This window comes from Diabrotica virgifera, chromosome 10 (genome assembly GCF_917563875.1).
Source record: "Diabrotica virgifera virgifera chromosome 10, PGI_DIABVI_V3a".
In the NCBI taxonomy this organism is placed as follows: domain Eukaryota; kingdom Metazoa; phylum Arthropoda; class Insecta; order Coleoptera; family Chrysomelidae; genus Diabrotica; species Diabrotica virgifera.
Genome location: NC_065452.1, coordinates 15,456,516 through 15,479,724, shown reverse-complemented (window position 1 = coordinate 15,479,724; position 23,209 = coordinate 15,456,516). Strand labels below are relative to the sequence as shown.

The 23,209-nt window shown below is 32.1% G+C and overlaps 1 protein-coding gene across 1 annotated transcript in view; it reads left to right on the top strand.

Moving 5' to 3' along the window:
* LOC114336529 (cytoplasmic FMR1-interacting protein) overlaps positions 1-23,209 on the top strand; it is a 145,655-nt gene that overhangs the window by 41,995 nt on the left and 80,451 nt on the right. Inside the window, exons 7-9 of the mRNA XM_050641484.1 lie at positions 4,989-5,119; positions 8,731-8,901; positions 9,266-9,348. Coding sequence (XP_050497441.1) covers positions 4,989-5,119; positions 8,731-8,901; positions 9,266-9,348 — 385 coding nt within the window. The remainder of the gene's footprint in view (positions 1-4,988; positions 5,120-8,730; positions 8,902-9,265; positions 9,349-23,209) is intronic.

The following is a 23,209-nucleotide window of genomic DNA, read 5'->3' as shown; positions in this document are numbered from 1 at the left end:
CTTACAGGAAACAAAAAATCCAAAATATTGAGAAAACCAAAACCTATTTTTTTACTGCTTGAGATTTTTGGTATTACTAATAATTTTTAAGTTATTAAAAAAAAAAGAAATTTTTTGTAGATTAAAACAAAAATTATTTTAAAATCAAATTTTTTCAAAAACGAGCACTTTAAACCGATGAAACTTACAAATCATATAAACAATACGTATACTACGGTATAAAGTAAATGGTAAAGTGGTAACGTATAATTTCATTTAGAATGCTAATTAGGGGGTAATTTTTACCATTTTTTTACAAAAAAGGTTGCTTGTTGCTTGTTCTTGTTGCTAGAAACTTTTTTAAACACTTTAAAGAAGTTAAAATGAGTTTTTCCCGAAAAGTGCCTAATTTTTTGTTATTTCACGTTGAAATATTCGATTTGGAATTTGACCAATAAGAACCTACTTTTCATTAGCTACAACTCTGTTTCTAGTGGGTTTGCAGACTTCATACATAAATTATTTTTTTCACTTTTTTGTAAGGTATATTCTTGCTAAGAGTATTTTTTCGATAAAATAATTAGTTTTTGAGTTATGTGCGTCTAAAACGGGGTTTTTTGTTGTAAACTGGTAAAGTGGTAACGTATAATTTCATTTAGAATGCTAATTAGGGGGTAATTTTTACCATTTTTTTACAAAAAAGGTTGCTTGTTCTTGTTGCTAGAAACTTTTTTAAACACTTTAAAGAAGTTAAAATGAGTTTTTCCCGAAAAGTGCCTAATTTTTTGGTTATTTCACGTTGAAATATTCGATTTGGAATTTGACCAATAAGAACCTACTTTTCATTAGCTACAACTCTGTTTCTAGTGGGTTTGCAGACTTCATACATAAATTATTTTTTTCACTTTTTTGTAAGGTATATTCTTGCTAAGAGTATTTTTTCGATAAAATAATTAGTTTTTGAGTTATGTGCGTCTAAAACGGGGTTTTTTGTTGAAAAATGAACATATTCAGTCGCAAATAACTCGAAAAGTATTGCCAGCGAAAATCTCTATAGAACAAAACTTGCTAGTCAGTTTATCCAATTACGGACTTATTTTGAACGTATGTCTTTTCACCCCCGAGAATAGTATACCCCCAGGTAGTCTTAGTGGTACACATCGGCACAATATCACTTCTTTTCTTGTTAGCTATGTGTATGACAAATTCCATGTCAATATACGCTGTTCTTTAAAATTCACACCAAAATCCGTGAGTAAATGGACTATTATTTGTAGACTAAAATAACAAAATGAAACAAACAGAATAAAATCATAACAAAATAAATTAAATTGCCTGACTTCTGACATGCTTTCGCAAATGGTAATCGACAGTAACTGGATGATATACTAATAAAATTTAGTGTGTGTATCCTTAATTCTATTTAATTTCTCAAGTTTTATTTTAAAATTAATTTTTGTTTTTTTGTTTGTTTGTTTTTTTTTGCAATTTTTGACCCCGTTTTGCCGCCCCTAAAGGATGGCGCCCGTGTGCATTGCACACTTTGCGCATATGGAAGCGGGGGCCCTGCCCTCACAACCTTGCATCGCGGTTTGCAGCGATGTCGATGCCAAAACAGGATACGGAAAGTATCTTCGGTATGTTATGCCCGTCATCGATGTAAACCTCGACCGCGATCGCGACCTACACCGCGTTCATCCATGTATATTCGGCATGTTTTTACCCTTAGTCTGCAGTTCCAAGGGCTTACTGTCGCTACCAGGAGACCGGTAGCTACTGTCGACGACCAGAGACCAGATTCGGGTCGGAGGCGTGTAACGAAAGAGAGAGGGACGATCGATTTATTGTCCTGAGTGTCTTGCGGAATTACGCGAAAAAGTTGAGCTTCAATAATCCTTCAGGAATGTACGGGGTGTCACCGTCACTCAATGGACAGTTAGGAGAAGACGCTGCCACTTTGACCCCCAGACGAGCTAACACAGGGCCTAAATTGAACTCGCATTAGAAACAAGCTCGACTTCAGCTTGCCCGAGAACACGTCACTTGGGACCTTGGCCAATGGAGCAGAGTTTTATTCTCTAATGAGAGTCCAATGTGTTTGTATAGCAATGACAGAAACAACGCGTCTATCGGAGGCCTGGAGAACGATTTGCCCAGTGCTGCAGTGTCAAAACAGTGAGCTATGGAGGTGGTTCTGGTACATTTAGGGGTGGTATATTAGTACAGGGTAATAAGGTTTTTTCCATGACACTTGAACAGCCAGGCCGCTGAAGCGTTTTTTCGACAGGTAATACCTATAAGAGCAAATTGTAGCTATTTCCTGCGTAGGATCTTGCGGCCATTTTTATTTATAAACAATTAAATGTCAAAAATGGCATTTTTTACTTCTTTTTCAAATCAATGGAAAACACGGAAACTTATGGTTTTTTTAGTACAAATATCTTTGAGATTATGGAAAAAGCTTTAAAATGACTTATTACAAAGTTTGATATACTCATTTATTGTTAATATAATTGCGAAAAAAGGTCGGAATTGCAAAAAAAATTATTTTCGCAATAACTGTTGTAAAAATTAGTGTACAGCTTTGAAATTTTTGTCAAATAATGGTTCTTTGGTGCTTAATATGTGATAAAAATTTCAAAGCGATTCATTCAATTGTTTAAATTTTATTCAAATTGTTTATCCCAGAGAGCATTTTTTTTGCAGTAACATAAGTCAGAAGAAAATGACGTTAGAACCATTCCACAGGTGTCAAATGAAAGAGCATGAGCTATATTTTCAACTTGGTTTTAAACAAGTGAATAAAAAAATGCATTTATTAGTAATAAATAATTATGCAAAAGTATCGTAAATCTTTCCTTATAAACTTTTTATTTTGTTATACAGGGTGTCTGCGTAACTTGGAACCATATAGGAAACTTTTTTAATATCAATTTTACGAAAAAAAGTCATTCTTTATAAAGTGCTCTGCATAGTCTATAACCTAAGATGCAATCATCAGATATCCAATTTTGTCAACAGTATACGAGGTATGTCAAAAAAATATGAATTTCACTCAAGAGCAAACTACCCTTATATTTCAAAATATCAAAAAATTTTATTATGAAAAGTTATTTGTAATCAAAAACCATATTCAAATATGCAATAACAGCCTTCTACTTGAAAAAAAAAATTTCTGAAATTTTCCTAAATTACCGATTCCGAACATCATTTTTATTTATTAGACATGTAATAACTCTTTTTTTAATAATTTTAGGAAAAAAGTTATTCTTCATAAAAAATCTGTGCATGGTCTAAATCTCAAGATGCAACCATCAGTTATCCAAGTTTGTTAATTTTATAAGAGGTGTGTCAAATAATATGAATTTAGAAAGAATTCTTTTTAAATTCTTTTCAAATTCATATTATTTGACACACCTCGTATAAAATTAACAAACTTGGATAACTGATGGTTGCATCTTGAGGTTTAGACCATGCACAGATTTTTATGAAGAATAACTTTTTTTCTAAAATTATTAATAAAAGAGTTATTACATGTCTAATAAATAAAAATGATGTTCGGAATCGGTAATTTAGGAAAATTTCAGAAATTTTTTTTTTCAAGTAGAAGGCTGTTATTGCATATTTGAATATGGTTTTTAATTACAAATAACTTTTCATCATAAAATTTTTTGATATCCTAAAATTTTTTGATATTTTGAAATTAAAGGTAGCTCTTCATATTTTTTGACACACCTCGTATACTGTTGACAAAATTTGATATCTGATGATTGCATCTTAGGTTTTAGATTGTGCAGAGCACTTTATAAAGAATGACTTTTTTTGGTAGTTGTGCACTTAAAATAGGGTAAAAAAATTAATTTTTTTGGAAAAAGTTATTCAAAAAGTTTATAAAGAAAAATTGATGATACTTTTGCATAATTATTTTTTACTAATAAATGCATTTTTTATTCACTTTTTTAAACCATGTTCAAAATGTAGCTTCATGCTCTTTCATTTGACACCTGTGAAATGGTTCTAAGGTAATATTTTTCTGACATGTTATTGCAAAAAAAATGCTCTCTGGGATAAACAATTTGAATAAAATTTAAACAATTGAATGAATCGCTTCGAAAGTTTTATCACATATTAAGCACCAAAGAGCCCTCATTTGACAAAAATTTCAAAGCTGTACACTAATTTTTACAACAGTTATTGAAAAAATATTTTTTTTGCAATTCAGATCTTTTTTTTTCAATTATATTAACAATAAATGAGTATATCAAGCTTGGTAATACGTCATTTTAAAGCTTTTCCCATAATCTCGAAGATTTTTGTACTAAAAAAATCATAATTGTCACTGTTTTTCGTTGATTTGAAAAAAATGGAAAAATGCCATTTTTGACAGTTAATTGTTTGTAAATAAAAATGGCCGCCAGATCCTACGCAGGAAATAGTTATAATTTGTTCCTATAGGTATTACCTGTCGAAAAAACGGTTCAGTACTCTGGCTGCTCAAGTGTCACGAACAGGGTATATTTTTGTCTTATTACCCTGGCCTATATCTTTAGAAGCAAATCAGAGCTTGTGTTCTGTTATATTCTCCAAGACCACGTTGTTTCTTACGAAGACTACATAGGCGACGGCTTCATGCTAATGCATGGTAACGCTCGATGTCACACAGCGCGATTACGAAAGACCACCTGGCCGATGCCAATATGACAACAATGGACTGGCCTTCATTGAGTCCAGATCTGAATCACATCGAGCACCTGCGGGATGAGCTCAAACGCAGGGTTCGCGTTCATAATCCAGTACCATCGACAGTGACGGAGCTAAAAACTAAATCTAACTGATCTTGTTTAACTAAATGTTAAATGTCTTGTTTGTTTTTTTAATAATGTTGCGTTTACTATGTTTTACGTTGATGGTGATGATTGTCACGGAAGGTTCCGAAGAGAATCGTTTCTCTGGTAGTTTAAAAGAAGATTAGTTTAGGTATAATTTCTTTAATATTTGTAATCTTTCAGCATCATCATGTCTGTTCGAGAAACTTGTGCAGATTGGTCTAAGCATTTCGATCCAATCAATGACCATTTATTAAAAGGTAGAAAAGACCCAGAGACAGGTTTTCAGATAAAAGTGCCAAGGAGAAATGTGGGTGAGTTCTTTATTTTAAATTACAGTCAAAATCGTTAACAACGACACCGGCTATAACGTACAATCGGATATAACAAACAAAATAGTAGGTCCCGTGAAATGACATATAAAAAAAGCATTTACATTGCTTATAACGAACAAATCGGTTAAAGCAAACATATTTCTTGGAACACTAGCAGTTGAAATATTGGTTACAGCATACATATCTGTACCTCGGAGAGATACAACATCCATTTTTTTCAATTATGACCTTTTTACACACTATAATAAACAATTATAACAAATGCATGATTTAAATGACAATAGATTAGACAATGTCCTAATATAATATTATTTCCATATCCCAATAAATAACTTACTAGCAATAACACTTTCTGTTGAAAAAAGTTTAAAATTGCTTTCCTGTAAAGTAACGAAAATGGGCATTGTATTGTACTTCTCCGAGGTACCGATATTACCACGAAATGAAAAGGAAGGTTTTATTAATTTCTGGTTATGATGGTACATCCGGGCATAGTTCACTTGTAAGTACTTTAGACACTAGACTTCCTAGGCTAGTCCATTATCACAAGATTTTGTTTACATTATTACACCATTTGGCTAAAGAGGCCCAATGGTGTAATTGACATTATTTGGTCTTTTTAAAAATAAATAGTGTGTGTATGCCCATACTTTTATAATACAACGATTTTGAGAACCCGTTATATTATGAGTATCGTTTATTGACTACCTGTACTAATTCCAATATCTTCATATTATTATATGTATGTATGTACATATTTAGATTTACGTAAGTACAATAAAAACATATGTTAACATATTAACATGTGTAATATGTTATAACATATTATAAGTATAGATTAAGTTATACATTTTTGCATCATAAAGTTACAACGAACTGACTGTTGCTATACCAGTCTAATATCGTTTATAGCAACCTGTTCGTTATAACAGATAGAACCGCTTACAGAGAACACTGGCTACAACGTACAAAAACCACCAGTCCCCTGAAGTTCGTTATAAACGGTTTTGACTGTATATGCAATCACCGACAAAATTAACCGCCCATCTTAAAAATGGGTCATTTTTGATGTCTCGAATTTCTTAAACCTGTTGTACGATGTGTGATTTTTTAATATCTTATAGCCTTATTCTTTAACAATAACGCTGTTATAATATTGATGCTAAACCGGTAAATTTTCATTGTATACAGAGTGTACCAATCAAACTGGGTTTTTTTCTCCAAGTTCGCATGACCCTGTAGAATATTCCAGCATTTATAACATACTTAAATTAAAACCCAACTATAGCTTCATATTTTTTGTACATACATTCTGTTTTTTGATGCATTCGCTTATGTTAGACCATAAAAAAGTTAGGTACTTTAACAACTAGCCATGTATTTCATGAATACAGGGTGTTTTTAAATAAGTAAGACAAAATTTAAGGTGTAATTCTGCATAAACAAATAATTCCAGTTGGCTTTATAAGCGTATGTATGTCCGCAAATGCTTCGTTTCCGAGATACGGGATGTTGAATTTTTTCTTACAAACTGACGATTTATTTATTGCTTTAAAACCGGTTGAGATATGTAAATGAAATTTGGTGGGTTTTAAGACATAGGTATTGCGCATTTTTTGACATGCAGTTAAGAATTTAATATTCACCATTGGCGCGCATACGGGTAATATGGCCCTTAAAACAAAGGCCCTTGCACAGGAGTCGGCATAAGTCAGCCAACACATTTGCAATAAGAGAAAGAATGCAGCGTCAAAATTAATTTATTCAAATAAATTGCAAAAGGGATTCGACAAAGGGTTACTGTAAGTGTTCAAATTGATGCCCATCTTGATCAATGTATTTACTGCAACGTTTCGCAACGGAGAGGCAGGTCCCAACGCAGAAGCACGTCAAGCTGCCGCGAATATTATCCAATTCTTCTTCAATTGCAGTTTTGGAGGTCGGGAAGAGTGCGTGATCCTCTTGCAAAGACGGGGTCATTGAGAAGGGCCCACAGGAAGAAATTACAGGGTGTTAGGATATCACAGGACCGTGCTGGCCACTCAACGATTTTTCGTCTGCCTATCCATTCTCCAAAATGAACATTAATGTACTCTTCGAGCATTTCCAGATAACTTTGGCCTATTACGTTCCCTTAAAACATTTTTCGAGAGCGTTGCCTAACTTATGCCGCCCCCCGTATTATGATATAGTCTAATTCTACAATTTCTGGAAGGTAAAAATTAAGATAATGTGAAATTATACACTGGCGGGCAAAAAATTTAGGTCACTAGGGGAATTATACACGTTTGATGCCTTGAATTTCCTAAAACTGTTGTCCGATTTGAGTGATTTTTTAGTATCTTATAGCTTTATTATTTAAGAATCTCAATGTATTAATATTGTTGCTAGAGAGGTAAATGTCATTTTATACCGGGTGTAACAATCATACTGTGTTTTTTCCTTAAAGTTCGGAACACTCTGTAGAATATTATAGCTTAGATAAAATATTGAAATAAAACCCAATTGTAGCCTTAGGCTTTCTTAACATTTTCTTCTTTGATCCATTTGCTTATGTTGGATAATAAAAAAGTTAGGTACTTTAACAACTAGCCATGTTCTTCATCAATACAGGGTGTTTCTAAATAAGTGCGACAAACTTTATGGGGTAATTCTGCATGAAAAAATAATGACTGGTTGCTTTATAAAGATATGTCCACAAATGCTTCGTTTCCGAGATACGGGATGTTGAATTTTTTCTTACAAACTGACAGTTTATTTGTTGCTCTAAATCCGGTTGAGATATGCAAATGAAATTTGGTAGGTTTGAAGAGGTGGTTATTGCTCATTTTTTGACATGCAAATAAGAATTTTATATTCACCATTGGCGTGCATACGGGTATAAATATTTTAGATACATCCCGTATGCACGCCAATGGTGAATATAAAATTCTTAATTGTATGTCAAAAAATGTTCAATAACTACCTCTTAAAACCCACTAAATTTTAGTTGCATATCTCAACCGGTTTTAGAGCAACAAGTAAACCGCGAGTTTGTAAGAAAAAATTCAACATCCCGTATCTCGGAAATGAAACATTTGTGGACATATGTTTATAAAGCAAACGGTCATTATTTTTTCATGCAGAATTACCCCTTTAAGTTTGTCGCACTTATTTAGAAACACCCTGTATTGATGAAGAACGTGGCTAGTTGTTAAAGTTCCTAAATTTTTTATTATCCAACATAAGCAAATGGATCAAAGAAGAAAATGTTAAGAAAGCTTAAGGCTACAATTGGGTTTTAATTTCAATATTTTATCTATGCGATAATATTCCACAGAGTGTTCCGAACTTTAAGGAAAAAACGCAGTATGATTGTTACACCCGGTATAAAATGACATTTACCTGTCTAGCAACAATATTAATACATTGAGATTTTTTAAATAATAAAGCTATAAGATACTTAAAAAACCACTCAAATCGGACAAACAGGTTTAGGAAATTTAAGGCATCAAACGTGTATAATTCCCCTAGTGACCTAAATTTTTTGCCCGCCAGTGTATTAATTACAATAATAGCAATTGAACAATATTAATTCTAATGTCTTTCAGGACCATCTTCTACCCAATTATACATGGTAAGAACAATGTTAGAGTCATTGATTGCAGACAAATCTGGCGGAAAGAGAACATTACGTAAGGACATCGATGGACAATATCTAATGCAAATTGATTCTTTTCACAAAACTTCCTTTTATTGGAATTACTTGTTAAGTTTTAGTGGTAAGTTAAAAATGATTAAAAATTTTCAATTTCGTTGCAACCCGAAACTGCAGTCGCATTATATTTCTAGTTCAATCAGAGAGTACAGCAAGAATCTCTACCGGTTTCGAGGCTTCTTAGCCCCTCATCTGGAGATATATATGCTCTTCTCTCTGAATGAAGTAGGATAATACTTCTTGTGCCGTCACGGATTGCAACGAACGAAATGGCATAGATGTCCTAGCGACATCTGCTAGAAAAGTTTTTAATCTAATAGCACATAAAATTATATTTAAAACCTTGATGATAAAACTGTTTTTAGTGGTAAGATCTTTTCATGATGTATATTTATTTACGAATTACTACATTCTGTTCTTATTTGTAGAGTATTTGCAAAAGTGCTGTGATTTATCCCAATTGTGGTATAGAGAATTTTATTTGGAAATGACTATGGGAAAAAGAATAAATGTAAGTATACATAGTATAAAATAGCTATTTGTATAACAAGGGAGGAAAGTCCTACTTTTCCTCCCGCGAATGAAGTTTATTGCCCGACGCGTAGCGGAGGGCAGTAATCATTCAAGGGAGGAAAAGGCACTTTACTCCCATGTTATATATATGGTTTTTCCACCTTCCTCAAATAACAAGTCATTTCTTCATTTTTACTTAATTTATTTATGTAACTAACCAACAAAATTTATTAGAACTAAAACTAACAAGTAGGTACAATATAACTGTCAACTGTCAAATATAAGTCAAATTATTAATGTAAACATTGTTAAATCAGAATAACAATTTACTGTTTTTTACCATTCTGCAAAATACAGAGTTTTTAAATAAACGTTGAAATGTATAAATACTTACGTAATAGAAAATAGATTTTGTACAGGGCGTCAATAAGTTATATTTCATGAATGAAATACCATGACGTCACTTTTACTTTTCCTCCCTAGGGAGGAAAAGTACAACTTTGCTCCCTACAATCAGGTCCGGAAAAGTATACTTTCGGTAGAGGTAGGTGGAAAAATATATTTATGTGTTTTGTAGAATATTCTAATATACAGGCTGATTGATTAGTGTGATAAAGCTCAGTAGATCCGCTATAGTAATAGATAACAATAAAAGTTAATAACAAAAATTGTAGCCAACTTTTAGATTTAAATTTAAAAAATTAGTTAGAATGTTACAGGGTGTTCATTAACATAGTGGCAGACCAAACTTAATGGAATACCCTGTATTTTATTTTGTATTTGAAATATTCTTGACTTCCCCATCGCAAAATATAAAGGTTTGTTGTTATACAGGGTATTTACCAAGTTATATCCAATTTTCTATGAAAATCGTAACAAGTTCAACTCCCTGTATAAATAAAAATAAATACAATAGCAATGGTTTATTGTTGCCATATTTTTTTATTTATTGTCAAAATTTGCAAAAATGATTGATATTGCCAATTTTCTTTATATCGAATACAGGGTGAGTAAAAACGCAAACACATTATTTTCTCAGTAATTTTAAATGGAATACCCTGTATTTTATGTCACTATCGAAAAGTGCTATTACCGTACTTTAATTTTTATATAATATTCCCTATGTCTAAATTTATTAGTTTTCGAGATATTTTCATTTTTCAGAGCAAATTAATAATTGTGTCTAAAATTTTCGAAATTGTAAGTAAGCCATGACTGAATTGTCTAAAACTGGCAGTTTACAATTACCTACTGATTATCAGTCCGGTAATCAATGTAACAATGTATAGTCCGTCTAGAAAGTATCCGGAATTTTATATTTTTCCTAATTTTAATAGATTTTCTTTTTGTAACATTTTAAGACAAAAGTAATGCATCAAGTAGGTTGTGCCGATAGTAGGTTATGGACAAAATCGGATGACAACACCATCTGTCAAATATTGTTGTTTGTAAACAGACTTAAGATTTGTGAAATAAGTCGCAAGTAGAAAAAAGAAAAGTGGTGGAATATTTGTATAGAAAGGGTGTCCGAAACGTTAAAAAATTAGTGCAACTGACTGAACTCGGAAAAAGTGCAGTGTATGAGACAATAAAGAGGATAAAAAATGGCATAGATATGAGACATATACCAGTTTCGGGTAGACCGCGTAAGATTCGTGGAAACAGTTTAAATGTTTTAGTGGATTTAGGACGACAAAATCCGTGCCTAGGGTTTCGAAAATTAGCGAACAGATTTGGAAATCAACGAAGAATAAAAGTGTGCCCAGAAACTTTCCGCATTTCACTGAAAAAACAAGGCTACATATCAAGGAATCAAAAAAAATTCCCTACAATGACACCTCTGCAAAGGCAACGAAGAATAGATTTTTGTCAATGTTTTCGAAAGATAATTTTAATAATGTCTTTATATCTGATGAAAGTTGTTTCCAGCTTGGTGCAAATCATCTAAAAGTCCTATCAAGAGAAACTCTCTGTATAGTTAATGGTACTGTTGATAGTACAAAATATTGTGAAATCCTAAATGGTTTTCATCTTGAAACGGCTCATGTTTTATATCCAGAGGGTTGGCGTCTTCAGCAAGATAATGCAAGATGCCATACTTCTGCTTATACTCAAGCTTGGATGCAAGAACACGAATTGGCAACAATTCCGTGACCAGTAGCATCTCCAGATCTTAGCCCCATTGAAAACATATGGCGACTGATGAAGATTGAAGTGGAACGAGCAGCGCCACGAGATAAAGAAGGTTTGATTCGGTCAGTTTTACAGGCCTGGAACACCATTACCGAAAATTATGGCCTTGATCTAGTTTCGGGTGAACCTGGACGTTTAGTTAAGTGTTTAGATTTAAATGGAGGTTGTATAAGTAAATGAGATGAATTATTTGTTGAAGTTTTATATGTCAAGTGATAGAAATAAATACCGTAAAATTATAATTCTGCTTTCTTTTTTCCGGATACTTTCTAGACGGACTATAGTAAGTGATGAATGGACAATAATTTATTAGTAATAAATTTTACAAAAAAAACACAAACACAGAATACAACATTTTTGAAACAATTGAAAGCTATTTTTGTATGTAAATGTAATAATATAAAAAATAAATAGGTATAATATAAATAATGTAAAAATAAAGAAAGAAAAATAATTTTAAGTAAAATAAGTCATGTAACACCTTATGTAATTAAGTATGTAAAATATTTTATTAAAACTAGCTTTTAATTTTTTCAAAAATGTTGTATTTTGTGTTTGTGTTTTTTTTGTAAAGATAAATTAATTATTTTTCTTTCGTTATTTGTTAAATTGTTACATTTACATACAAAAGTAGTTTTTAATTGTTTCAAAAATGTTTTAATTTGTTTTTGTGTTTTTTTTTTATTTATTACCAATAAATTATTTTGCTTTCTTTATTTGCTACATTGTTACATAGATTACCGGACTGATAATCAGTAGGTAATAGTAAACTGTCAGTTTAGACAATTCAGTCATGGCTTACTTACAATTTGGAAATATTTAGACACAATTAATAATTTGAAAAATAACACTCTGAAAAATGAAAATATCTCAAAAACTATTAGATTTAGACATAGGGAATATTTATAAATTAAAGTCCGTTAATGGTACTTTTCGATAGTGAAATAAAATATAGGGTGTTCCAATTAAAATTACTGAGTAAATAATGTACTTGCGTTTTGACTCACCCTGTGTTCGATATAAAGGAAAGTAGCAATATCAACCATTTTTTAAAATTTTGACAGTCAATCACTATTGACTTTTGACTATCACCCTGTATATGTACTTATACAGGGTGTTTGGTAACGAATAGGCCATAGCTTAACCTTAGATTCCTGAGGGTCGATTTAAGCTAACTTACCTTAGTACGAAAGTTGATAATAACCGAAATACAAGGTGTCAAGTTAAACTTTTATTTTATTTATTTTTTAATATTTCCTGACAGGCATGGTGTTGGGACACTAGAATCTAGTATATATGTTACAGTTCAAGTTGATTATCCAGTTGGAGTTGACTCCAACTAGTTGGAGTCAACTCTAACGGCTGGTTTCAGTAAAAGTTGATTATAAATATAAAATGAAGATTTATATTCAACATTTACTAGTAAAAGTAGACTCCAACTAGGAAAAGTATACTCTTCCCAATGCCATTTAGTAAAAGTTGATTCTGATTCACACAAACAGCCGATTCTAGAAATTAAATGTTACTGAATATGTTCAAATTAGTCTAGGCTGTATCGTCGCCCCCGTTAGGTAAATTACTCCGATTCGAATTTTTTGCACAAACTTACTCAAAAAGAGGTCCTTATAATAAATCTACTGGGTGCCAGGCAGTACCTTGATCGATAAATTGTTTAAACAATTTTTTTTAGACAAATTCACACAAATAATTTTTTCACTTCACAAAATAATTTTCCTAACAAGTGCAAAAAGTCATACTTTTCCGCACGCGACTGCAGTTTGCCGAACGACGCGGAATTTATTTATGTAAGTACAAATTAGTACCATCAAACACACAGTTTTTATAAATATTTGACGATTGAAAGTCATCACTTTTATAATATTTAAAACATTAATTGTCATTAATGTCACTGAATGTATTTTTTCGTAGCAAGGAAGGGCATCTGACGTAATATACTTAACGACGGGAGATTATCAAAAATTATCGATTTCATTCAGATTTCTGTAGCTTTCTATTGGTCAGAATCTCCTATGAATGAAATAATCAGTAGTAATTGCACAAGAGCTCTGAAATTATTGAATTTTTCCCGAGTGACACTTTGACAGTTTTAAATGTCAAAGTGTCACGAGAGCAACAATTCTATATTAATTTCAGAGGTCGAGTGCAATTTGTTGGGATTATTTCATGAATAAAACTGTTCAAAACCAAAATTTTATTGTAATTTATTTATGTAAGTACCATTAAACACACAGTTTTTATGAATATTTGACGATTGAAAGTCATCACTTTTATAATTTTTAAAACATTAATTGTCATTATTGTCACTGAATGTATTTTTTCGTAGCAGCGAAGGGCATCTGACGTAGTATACTTAACGACGGGAGATTATCAAAAATGATCGATTTAATTCAGATTTCTGTAGCTTTCTATTGGTCAGAATCTCCTATGAATGAAATAATCACAATAATTATCTTTACCCGAGTTATTAAACATTGAAAATGGTTATTTTGGCGATTTTCAAATTTTAAGTCGCTAATAACTCGACAACAGTCAATTTTAGAGAAAAAAGGCCCAAAGGATCTAAAAAAAATTGTACGAAGTGAAAAAATTATTTTTGCGAATTTGTTTAAAATCATTGTTTATCGCCAAACGTCACTAAAATCATTCATTATTGTACTCATTTGCCCTCATTTTCGGCAGTAAAGTATCACTTTGTTGTATTAAAAGAAGAATGTTACTTTACCTGCCGCGATTATTAATCAAATTAACCGAGATTGAATGTAAGTGGTCAATGGCAGCAATCGATTATTTATTTGAGTGAAATTAAAATTTATTTACTTTAATTATTAAAAATATTGTACAAAATTTATCTTATTATTAATAAAATTTATGTCAAAAAGTAAAATTCTGTAGTGTTTCGCAATTATATTCATACGAAATAAATCAAAACTTTACAGATTTAGTAATTAGGTAGGTATACAATATTGATAACTATCGATTAAACATCAAAACCGGCCATCGTGCAAAAGTCATCTGTCATTACTGTCATTAATGTCATACGAATTTTTTATTTCGTCTAAAATTAAAAAAATTTCCTCAAAGTTGTAAGTAAGTGTTAATGTTTTTTATGATTGACGATACAATTTTGTACGCACCATCTCAATACTCTTTATCGAACGCGTATGTTACTCGCTTCGCTTCCTCTGCTCGTAATATCAGACTCGTTCGATAAAGAGCCACTTTACTGACTTGGTACATAAATAACTACATATTAAACAATTTTTCGACCATGGTACTACCTAGTACCATCTGTCCGACAGCGAGTATAACTCCTCGTTAATTATAACAGGTAGAATGACAAATGAGGTGTCAAAGGAAAGATTAATATCCAAGGATGGTACTAAAGGTGACAAATTTAACCTAGGTTGTCTATCCATCCGTCCGCGAATATAACTCCTCCGTCATTATAACAGGTAGAATGACAAATCTTCTTCTTCTTTTTGTATAGACATTACTTTGTCTGTTTTTTCAATGTGCCTCTAGTAAGTTGTCGTTCCATCGTTTTCGTGGTCTTCCCACTGAACGTCCTCCTATAGGGAACCGTCTCTCGCTGTCCTGACTACATTCTATTCTATTATTCTGTTTCTTACCCAGTTATTAATGTTATCCACCTTGCATCTCCGTCGTATATAGGCTGTCTATCCATCCGTCCGCGAATATAACTCCTCCGTCATTATAACAGGTAGAATGACAAATCTTCTTCTTCTTCTTTTTGTATAGACATTACTTTGTCTGTTTTTTCAATGTGGCTCTAGTAAGTTGTCGTTCCATCGTTTTCGTGGTCTTCCCACTGAACGTCCTCCTATAGCGAACCGTCTCTCGCTGTCCTGACTACATTCTATTCTATTCTTCTGTTTCTTATCCAGTTATTAATGTTATCCACCTTGCATCTCCGTCGTATATCTGTACTTCTAGCTCTGTCCCATAGAGTCTTACTATCGATTTTTCGAAGGGTTTTCATCTTGGCTGTTTCGAGCAATTTTTTTGTCCTCTCTGTGTCGGGTTGTGTTTCTGCCGCGTATGTCATTATTGGTCTGATGACTGATTTGTAAATTCTGCCTTTCATTTCTTTTCCGATATGATAAATGATGTGTCAAATGAAAGCTTATAATCCAAGGATGGTAATATTCATTTTCTTCTTTCATCCATTAAATCCAATATTTCCTCTGTCATCCATCTTTGCTTCCGTGGTCGCTGTTTTGTGAGCATTTCAGTTGCCGTTGCAAGGACGTGTCTGATTTCCTCCCGAAGGCGAAAGTTAAGGATGTTTAATTATATGACAGTGTGCTAACAAACAGTGCGAAAAAGTAAAACCCATTTAAAATACATTGTTACTTCAGACACACTTTAAACCCTTCATGTACTGCTATCTATATTTACAATTTTCATACAATAAAACCTTTACATCAGCGGTTCTCAATCTTTATGAGGCATGTACCATCTAAAGTTTATTTTATTGTATTTCTATATTTTTAGATTGTATAATCAAGATTTACTATGTACTACTACTTTAAGTTTTTGTGTGTTTTGCGTACCACCGCAAATAATTATATGTACCACCAGTGGTACATGTACCACAGATTGAGAACCGCTGCTTTACATAATATGAGATAGAGTAGATAAAAATTATTTTTGTGAATTTGGTTAACAAAAATTGGTTAAACAATTTTTCGACCGCGGTACTGCGTGACACCCTGTGTATTTGTTATAAGGATTGTTATACGGATGTACATATTTCTTTGAGTAAATTTGTGCAAAAAATCGAATCAGAATAATTTACCTAACGGGGGCGACGTTACAGACTATACTAATAAGTATGTAGTTGAAACGGTCAAAACAAAGAAACGCACACTCATCAAAAATGCACCTGAGATTCTCGTATAATCAACATTTACTGAATCGATCCAGGAAGACTCAACTCCAACTAGTACAAGTTGATTTAAATTTTTAAAATCAACTTTTACTGCTCGTTTCAGTTGGAGTTGACTCCAACTAGTTGGAGTCAACTCTAACTGAGAATCAACTTGAACTGTAACATATACACTAGATATAATCTGTTGTTGTGGGAAACCATATTATATAGTTTAGTTTTACGATTAGTATATTGTTTTAAGATGTTGTCAAATAAATTAATAAGAAAAGTCACACTTTCACGTTTCTCTCTCGGCATAAAATATAAATAAAACACACAAGAAATTACACATGGGATAACAACACGAAATTTTGTAAGTGGGGGTTTTTTGGGGCGAAAAATCTAGATTCCCCACCAAAAATTATATATTACCCAAAGGGCGCCACACACGTCTCTCGGCGCTTATTTAATGCATTCAATTTTTTTTTATCCCTCACTGTACGTATTTTTGAGGTCAATACTGTTATTCTCGTATTATTTTTACTTAAAAAAGGTATACTATATTTAACTCACTAAACTCAACCGTTTTCGGGATAAACGCGTTTAAATCTACGATGCAAAATTCAATTTTTTGCATTTCCCTGTAGTTACTAAAAACCATTTGACATATCCTTGTGATACTTGGCAGCAAGTGTAGGTATTGTACACCCTACTAAATTATGTTGAGCAAACGTTCCTGGCTACTACCAGTAGCGTACGACGGGGGAATGAATGGTAGATCTTCCCAAATTCTACGCCACTGGCGGAATTGCTATTTTAGTACAATTTCGATGCTCTAATACTTTCTATATAAATAATCAGCCCTGTGATGGATGACCCAAGTTATCGTTAACGTAAAGTTATCCTGTAGTTATGTTATAACCATCGAATTGGTGTGATGTATCATACTTAACTATTTGCGTTATTTCTTGACAGTTCTTGAGTTATCTGGTCACTTTATAACGCGACGTTAAACCTCAAGTTATGAGATAACTCTGTATTTATGCAAGGTTAGGTTCATCTTTTGACTTGTTTTTAGACAGAAATCAAGTGAATTTAGAAGCTAGTAATTTAATAATTAAGAATAGAAGGGTAATACAATTTTAAAAATTATACAAAAATCAAATCGAGCGATATAAGTTGAAATTTTATTTTAAGTACCTACTGAGCTTTCTATCCAGAGTTGCCAGATGATATTTTATAAATCCCCCACTTATAAACTGAAATTCCCTGAAATTGAAGCTCAAATACTCCAAAGTCCCCAAATTTAAATTGTTGCCGCATTTTAATAAATTATTAGTCAAATGAAGAGAACAGTAAAGCCAAATTCATACTACAATATCAACGAGGGCCATGGAAATAATTCATATTTCCTATCGTCTTCGATTATATGGGAGTATAATATACAGTTTAATGTACATTCGCAAATTTAATTTACCATGACCCCTTAAAATCATCCATAATTTTCCACCCCCAAAAAATCCCACTACAATTTCTGCTTAGAAAAATTTCAATAGACGCTTTCAAATTAACCCAAAATTTTGGGAAAATACACCAATCTGGCAACCCTGTTTCTATCTACCGTTTGAAAGCAACTTAGAAACACCAAGGAACCCAAACAGCTGTTTGCTGTTCGGTCATCGGCGGTAGCCGACGACGGGTATGTTCGGAACAATCTCTCGCGCTCACTCCAACTTGTACTATTTGTACATAAGGTTCTCTTTGTTACTTCAAAATTTGTTCCTCAAAACTTCTTTCTAATATAACGTTGATGATATAACTATCTCATAACTGCGAGCGATACATCACACCAAATTTTACCTATATAGTTATGGGCACGTTATTCCTGAGAGTTATCTTAACTTTAACTCAAACGTTAAACTTAACTTCGGTCATCCATCACACGACTGAATACACTCTTCATTCGTAAAGATGAAGTCGTTAGTTTTCGAGATATTTTAGATAAAAACGAAGGGGTAAGGGAGAAGATAAATACATCTATCAAAATAACTGTGCCATTTTATTTTTTTCTTTAGATATCTCGAAAACTAATGACTTTATCGTTACGAATGATCGTACGTTATTTACATACAAAGTATTGGAAAATCCCAAAATTTCACTAAAATAGCAATTCCGCCAGTGGCGTAGAATTTGGGAAGGGTCAACCATTCACTTTCCCTCGTCGTACGTCACTAGTAGTGGCCAGAAATGTTTGTTTAACATAATTTAGTAGGGTGTATAGTACGTACACTTGCTGCCAAGTATGATGAGGATATGTCAAATGGTTTTTAGTAACTACAATGAAATGAAAAAAAATAAATTTTTCACCGTAGATTTAAAATGCGCTTTTCTCAAAAACGGTTGAATTTAGCGGGATAAATGTACTATATCTTTTTTAAGTAAAGATAATAGTGGAATAAAAGTTTTGACCTCAAAATTATGTAGGGCGGGGGATAAAAAATTGAGCGCTGAAAGGCGTATGTGGCGCCTTCTGGGTCATATATAATTTTTGGTAAGCAATTTTGGTTTCTTGTCCAAAAAAAAAACCCTACTTACCAAATTTCGTGTTGACACCCTTTATTTCGGTTATTATCAACTTTCGTACTAAGGTAAATTAGCTTAAATCGACCTATTTTAAGCAAAGAAATCTAAGGTTAAGCTATAGCCCATTTATTACCAAACACCCTGTATATGAGTCGTCTAATTGCAAAATCGGCCATTTTCAAAAAGTGCAATTTTAAAAAAATAAAAAAAACTGATTTTTTTATTCAGCCTCCCTAATAGTTAAATTAATAACCATAGTTTATAATAGCAGATAATGTATCAAATTTCAACTTGTTATTTAATTTACATTTAATTAACTCAGTTATAAATAAAATTTAAATATGTGTTCAATGTGGCCGGTTTTGGAACTCAAAAATCAACTTGACCGTTTTTGAAACTCATTCCCCTGATAAACATTAAAAAATAATTAATACAAATTATTGAAAATGATGAATATTAAAACTTTTCAACGCATAAAAATAGACAAAATGATGATCCATGTGAAACTTAACCAAACACACGTTGACGGTGGCGCGAACAGTGACAGAGCCGCCGAATTAACGCAATATGCCTCCAATCCTCTCTGTCTTAAGAAATCTCCATCAAATTCTCTACGTCCATAGCTTTCAGGTCTCCTGCTATATTATCTCACCACCTGAGTCGAGGGCGTCCACGTGGTTTCTTCCATGGGACTTCTTCACATACAGTTGAATCCCTTAGTCTTTACTCGTGCGTCATTTAAAGCATACGAAATAGGGATTACAATACCGGGATACCGGGATCCCGAATACCGAAATCCCGGACGATTTTTGTCCGGTATCAAAAACCGGTATTGATGTAAAAATACCGGTATTTTGGTATTACATTAGTTGATAAAAATTTAATTTATGCATAATATAAATCTAATTTAAAATAATATTAATTAATTAAAAGAAATGTTTTTGAAGATAAACAAACAATTTCGTTGTATTAAAATCATTAGGCATATTTATTACACATACCGAGCAGAGTATGGCATCATCGAGAAATTCGAAAAGTAGTGAAAAAATTTAAAAGTTCACCTTCTAAAAATAATAAATATTTACAAAAGTACGTGAGAGAACAATTAGGTAAAGAAACAGCGCTAAAATTAGATTGTCAAACAGGATTTATTGGATTTCATATACAGTGTGTTCAACGAATATGACCCCCCTCCCCCCCCAGCAACCCATAAACCAAGAGATTCTTCACAATTTAAAAGATATGTCAATTTGTATTGGAAGTGGGACGAATTTTCATGCAAAAAAAAATTCATACCCTCAAATGTAACTCCCTACTGCCCTGCATCAACCCAGTTTTTTTAACAGCAAATGTAGTCGAGTGGCACATCATTTGAAAGGTATTTTTTTTCTCTACACGACCCTCTTATTTTTTTAATTTGCGGAATAAGTTTAAAGATAATTTTGGATTTAACTAGTTTATAATAAATTTGTTAAGCACAAAATTATCTTGAAACTTATTACGTAAATTAAAAAAAAATAGAGTGTCATGTAGAGAAAAAAATTACCTGTGTCGCTCGACCATACTTGCTATTAAAAAAAAGGGAGGGTTGATGCGGGGCAGTAGGGGATTACACTTGAGGGCATGAATTTTGCACGAAAATTCGTCCCCCATCTAATATAAACTGACGTGTTTTCTTAAATTTTGAAGAAGCTCTTGGTTTCTGAGTTTCTGGGGGGTCAAATTTTCGTTGGAACAGACTGTATTTGTAAACAAGTCAATATAACAACTGATGTAAGTAAAAATATAACTAGTAAATTTTTTATTAATAATACCGGTTTTAATACCGGTATCTCGATATTTCAAATTTCCAATATCAAATACCGGTATTCAGATTTTAGTTCGGTATTGTAAGCCCTAATACGAAATAAGTCGGAAATTTACTAAACGCAACAGTAAGTGACAGAAAGTGGGTATTATTTCGATTACGGGTTATAGTATAAAATTTGACGTTATCAAATAAATAGAATGTCAAATTTAAGTTTTGCTTTAAAATTTTGGTGCATAATTACAGTTACATTTGAAGTAGCTTAATAAATTCATTTATCGCCAACCGTCACTAAAGTCATTCATTATTGTACTCATTTGACGCCATTTGCGGCAGTAAAGTAACACTTTATTGTATTGAAAGAAGAATTTTACTTTACCTACCGCGATTAATCAAATTAACTGAGATTGAATGTAAGCGGTCGATGGCAGTAATCGATTATTTATTTGAGTGGACTTAAAATTTATTTACTTTAATTATTAAAAATATTGTATAAAATTTACATTATTGATTAAATTTATGTCAGAAAGTGAAATTCTGTAGCATTTTGCAATTATATTCATAAAACATAAATCGAACTTTACGGATTTAGTAATTAGGTACTTATTCAATATTGATTACTTGAACAACTATCGATTAAACATCGAAATCGGCCATCATGCAAAATCATTCTGTCATCGTCATTACTGTCATACAAAATTTTTATTTCGTCTAAAATTAATAAAATTCTTAAATCTTTTAAGTTTTGTATTAATGCAAATATATTATGAAATGGTGTTTTTGTTAATTCGATTATACAGGGTGTCCCGAAAAGATTGGTCATAAATTATACTACAGCTTCTGGGGTCAAAAATATATTGATTGAACCTAACTTACCTTAGTACAAATGTGCACATAAAAAAAGTTATAGCCCTTTGAAATTACAAAATTTAAATCAACTTTTTTCAATATTTCGAAAACTATCAGAGATTTTTTATTGAAAATAGACGTGTGGCATTCTTATGGCAGGAACATCTTAACAAAAAATTATAGTAAAATTTGTGCACCCCATAAAAATTTTATGGGGGTTTTGTTCCCTTAAACCCCCCTAAACTTTTGTGTATGTTCGTATTAAATTATTGTTAAAGTATTATTAGTTAAACACAGTGTTTTTAAAACTTTTTTGCCTCTTAGTACTTTCTCGAAAAGCTAGTTTTTATCGAGATATTTTGAATATTTTTCAAATCCACTACCTATTTGTATCTGGTTAAGTACGATTATAGAGACTTGGCAATAATATGAAAAATCTATAATTTACATTTTTATAATATGAAAATATACTGAGGCAAACAAGTTTTTAAAACACTGTGTTTAACTAATGGTACCGCAATAAAAGTTTAATTGGAACGTACACAAACATTTGGGGGGTTTAAAGGAACGAAACCCCTAAGCAATTTTTATGTAAACATATAAAAAAAGAAGCCGCATCTCGATAAAAACTGGTTTATCGAAAAAAGACTAAGAGACAAAAAAGTTTTAAAAATACTGTGTCTAACTATCAGTACCACAATAATAATTTATTTGGCACGTACACAAAAGTTTGGGAGGGGTTTAAGGGAACAAAACCCTATAAAATTTTTATGGGGGCACAAATTTCACTATAATTTTCTGTTAAGATTCTCCTGCCATAAGAACGCCACATGCCTATTTTCAATAAAAAATCTCTAATAGTTTTCGAAATATTGGAAAACATTGATTTTAATTTTTTAAATTTAAAGGGCTATAACTTTTTTATGAGCACATTTGTACTAAGGTAAATTAGGTTCAATCGAACTATTTTTGGCCCCAGAATGTGTGGTATAATTTATGACCATTCTTTTCGGGACACCCTGAGGACGGTGATATACAGGGTGTCCCGAAAAGATTGGTCATAAATTATACCACAGATTCTGGGGACAAAAATAGGTTGATTGAACCTCACTTACCTATATACAATAGTGCACACAAAAAAAGTTACAGCCCTTTGAAGTTACAAAATGAAAATCGATTTTTTTTCAAATATCGAAAACTCTTAGAGATTTTTTATTGAAAATGGACATGCGGCATTCTTATGGCAGCAACATCTTAAAAAAAATTAAAGTGAAATTTGTACACCCCATAAAAAATTTATGAGGGTTTTGTTCCTTTAAACCCCCCAAACTTTTGTGTACGTTACAATTTAATTATTATTGTGGCACCATTAGTTAAACACAATGTTTTAAAAACTTTTTTGCCTCTTAGTACTTTTTCGATAAGCCAGTTTTTATCGATATATTTTGAATATTTGTCGATACCACCATATATTTGTATATGGTTAAGTACGATTATAGAGACCTGTTCATAATC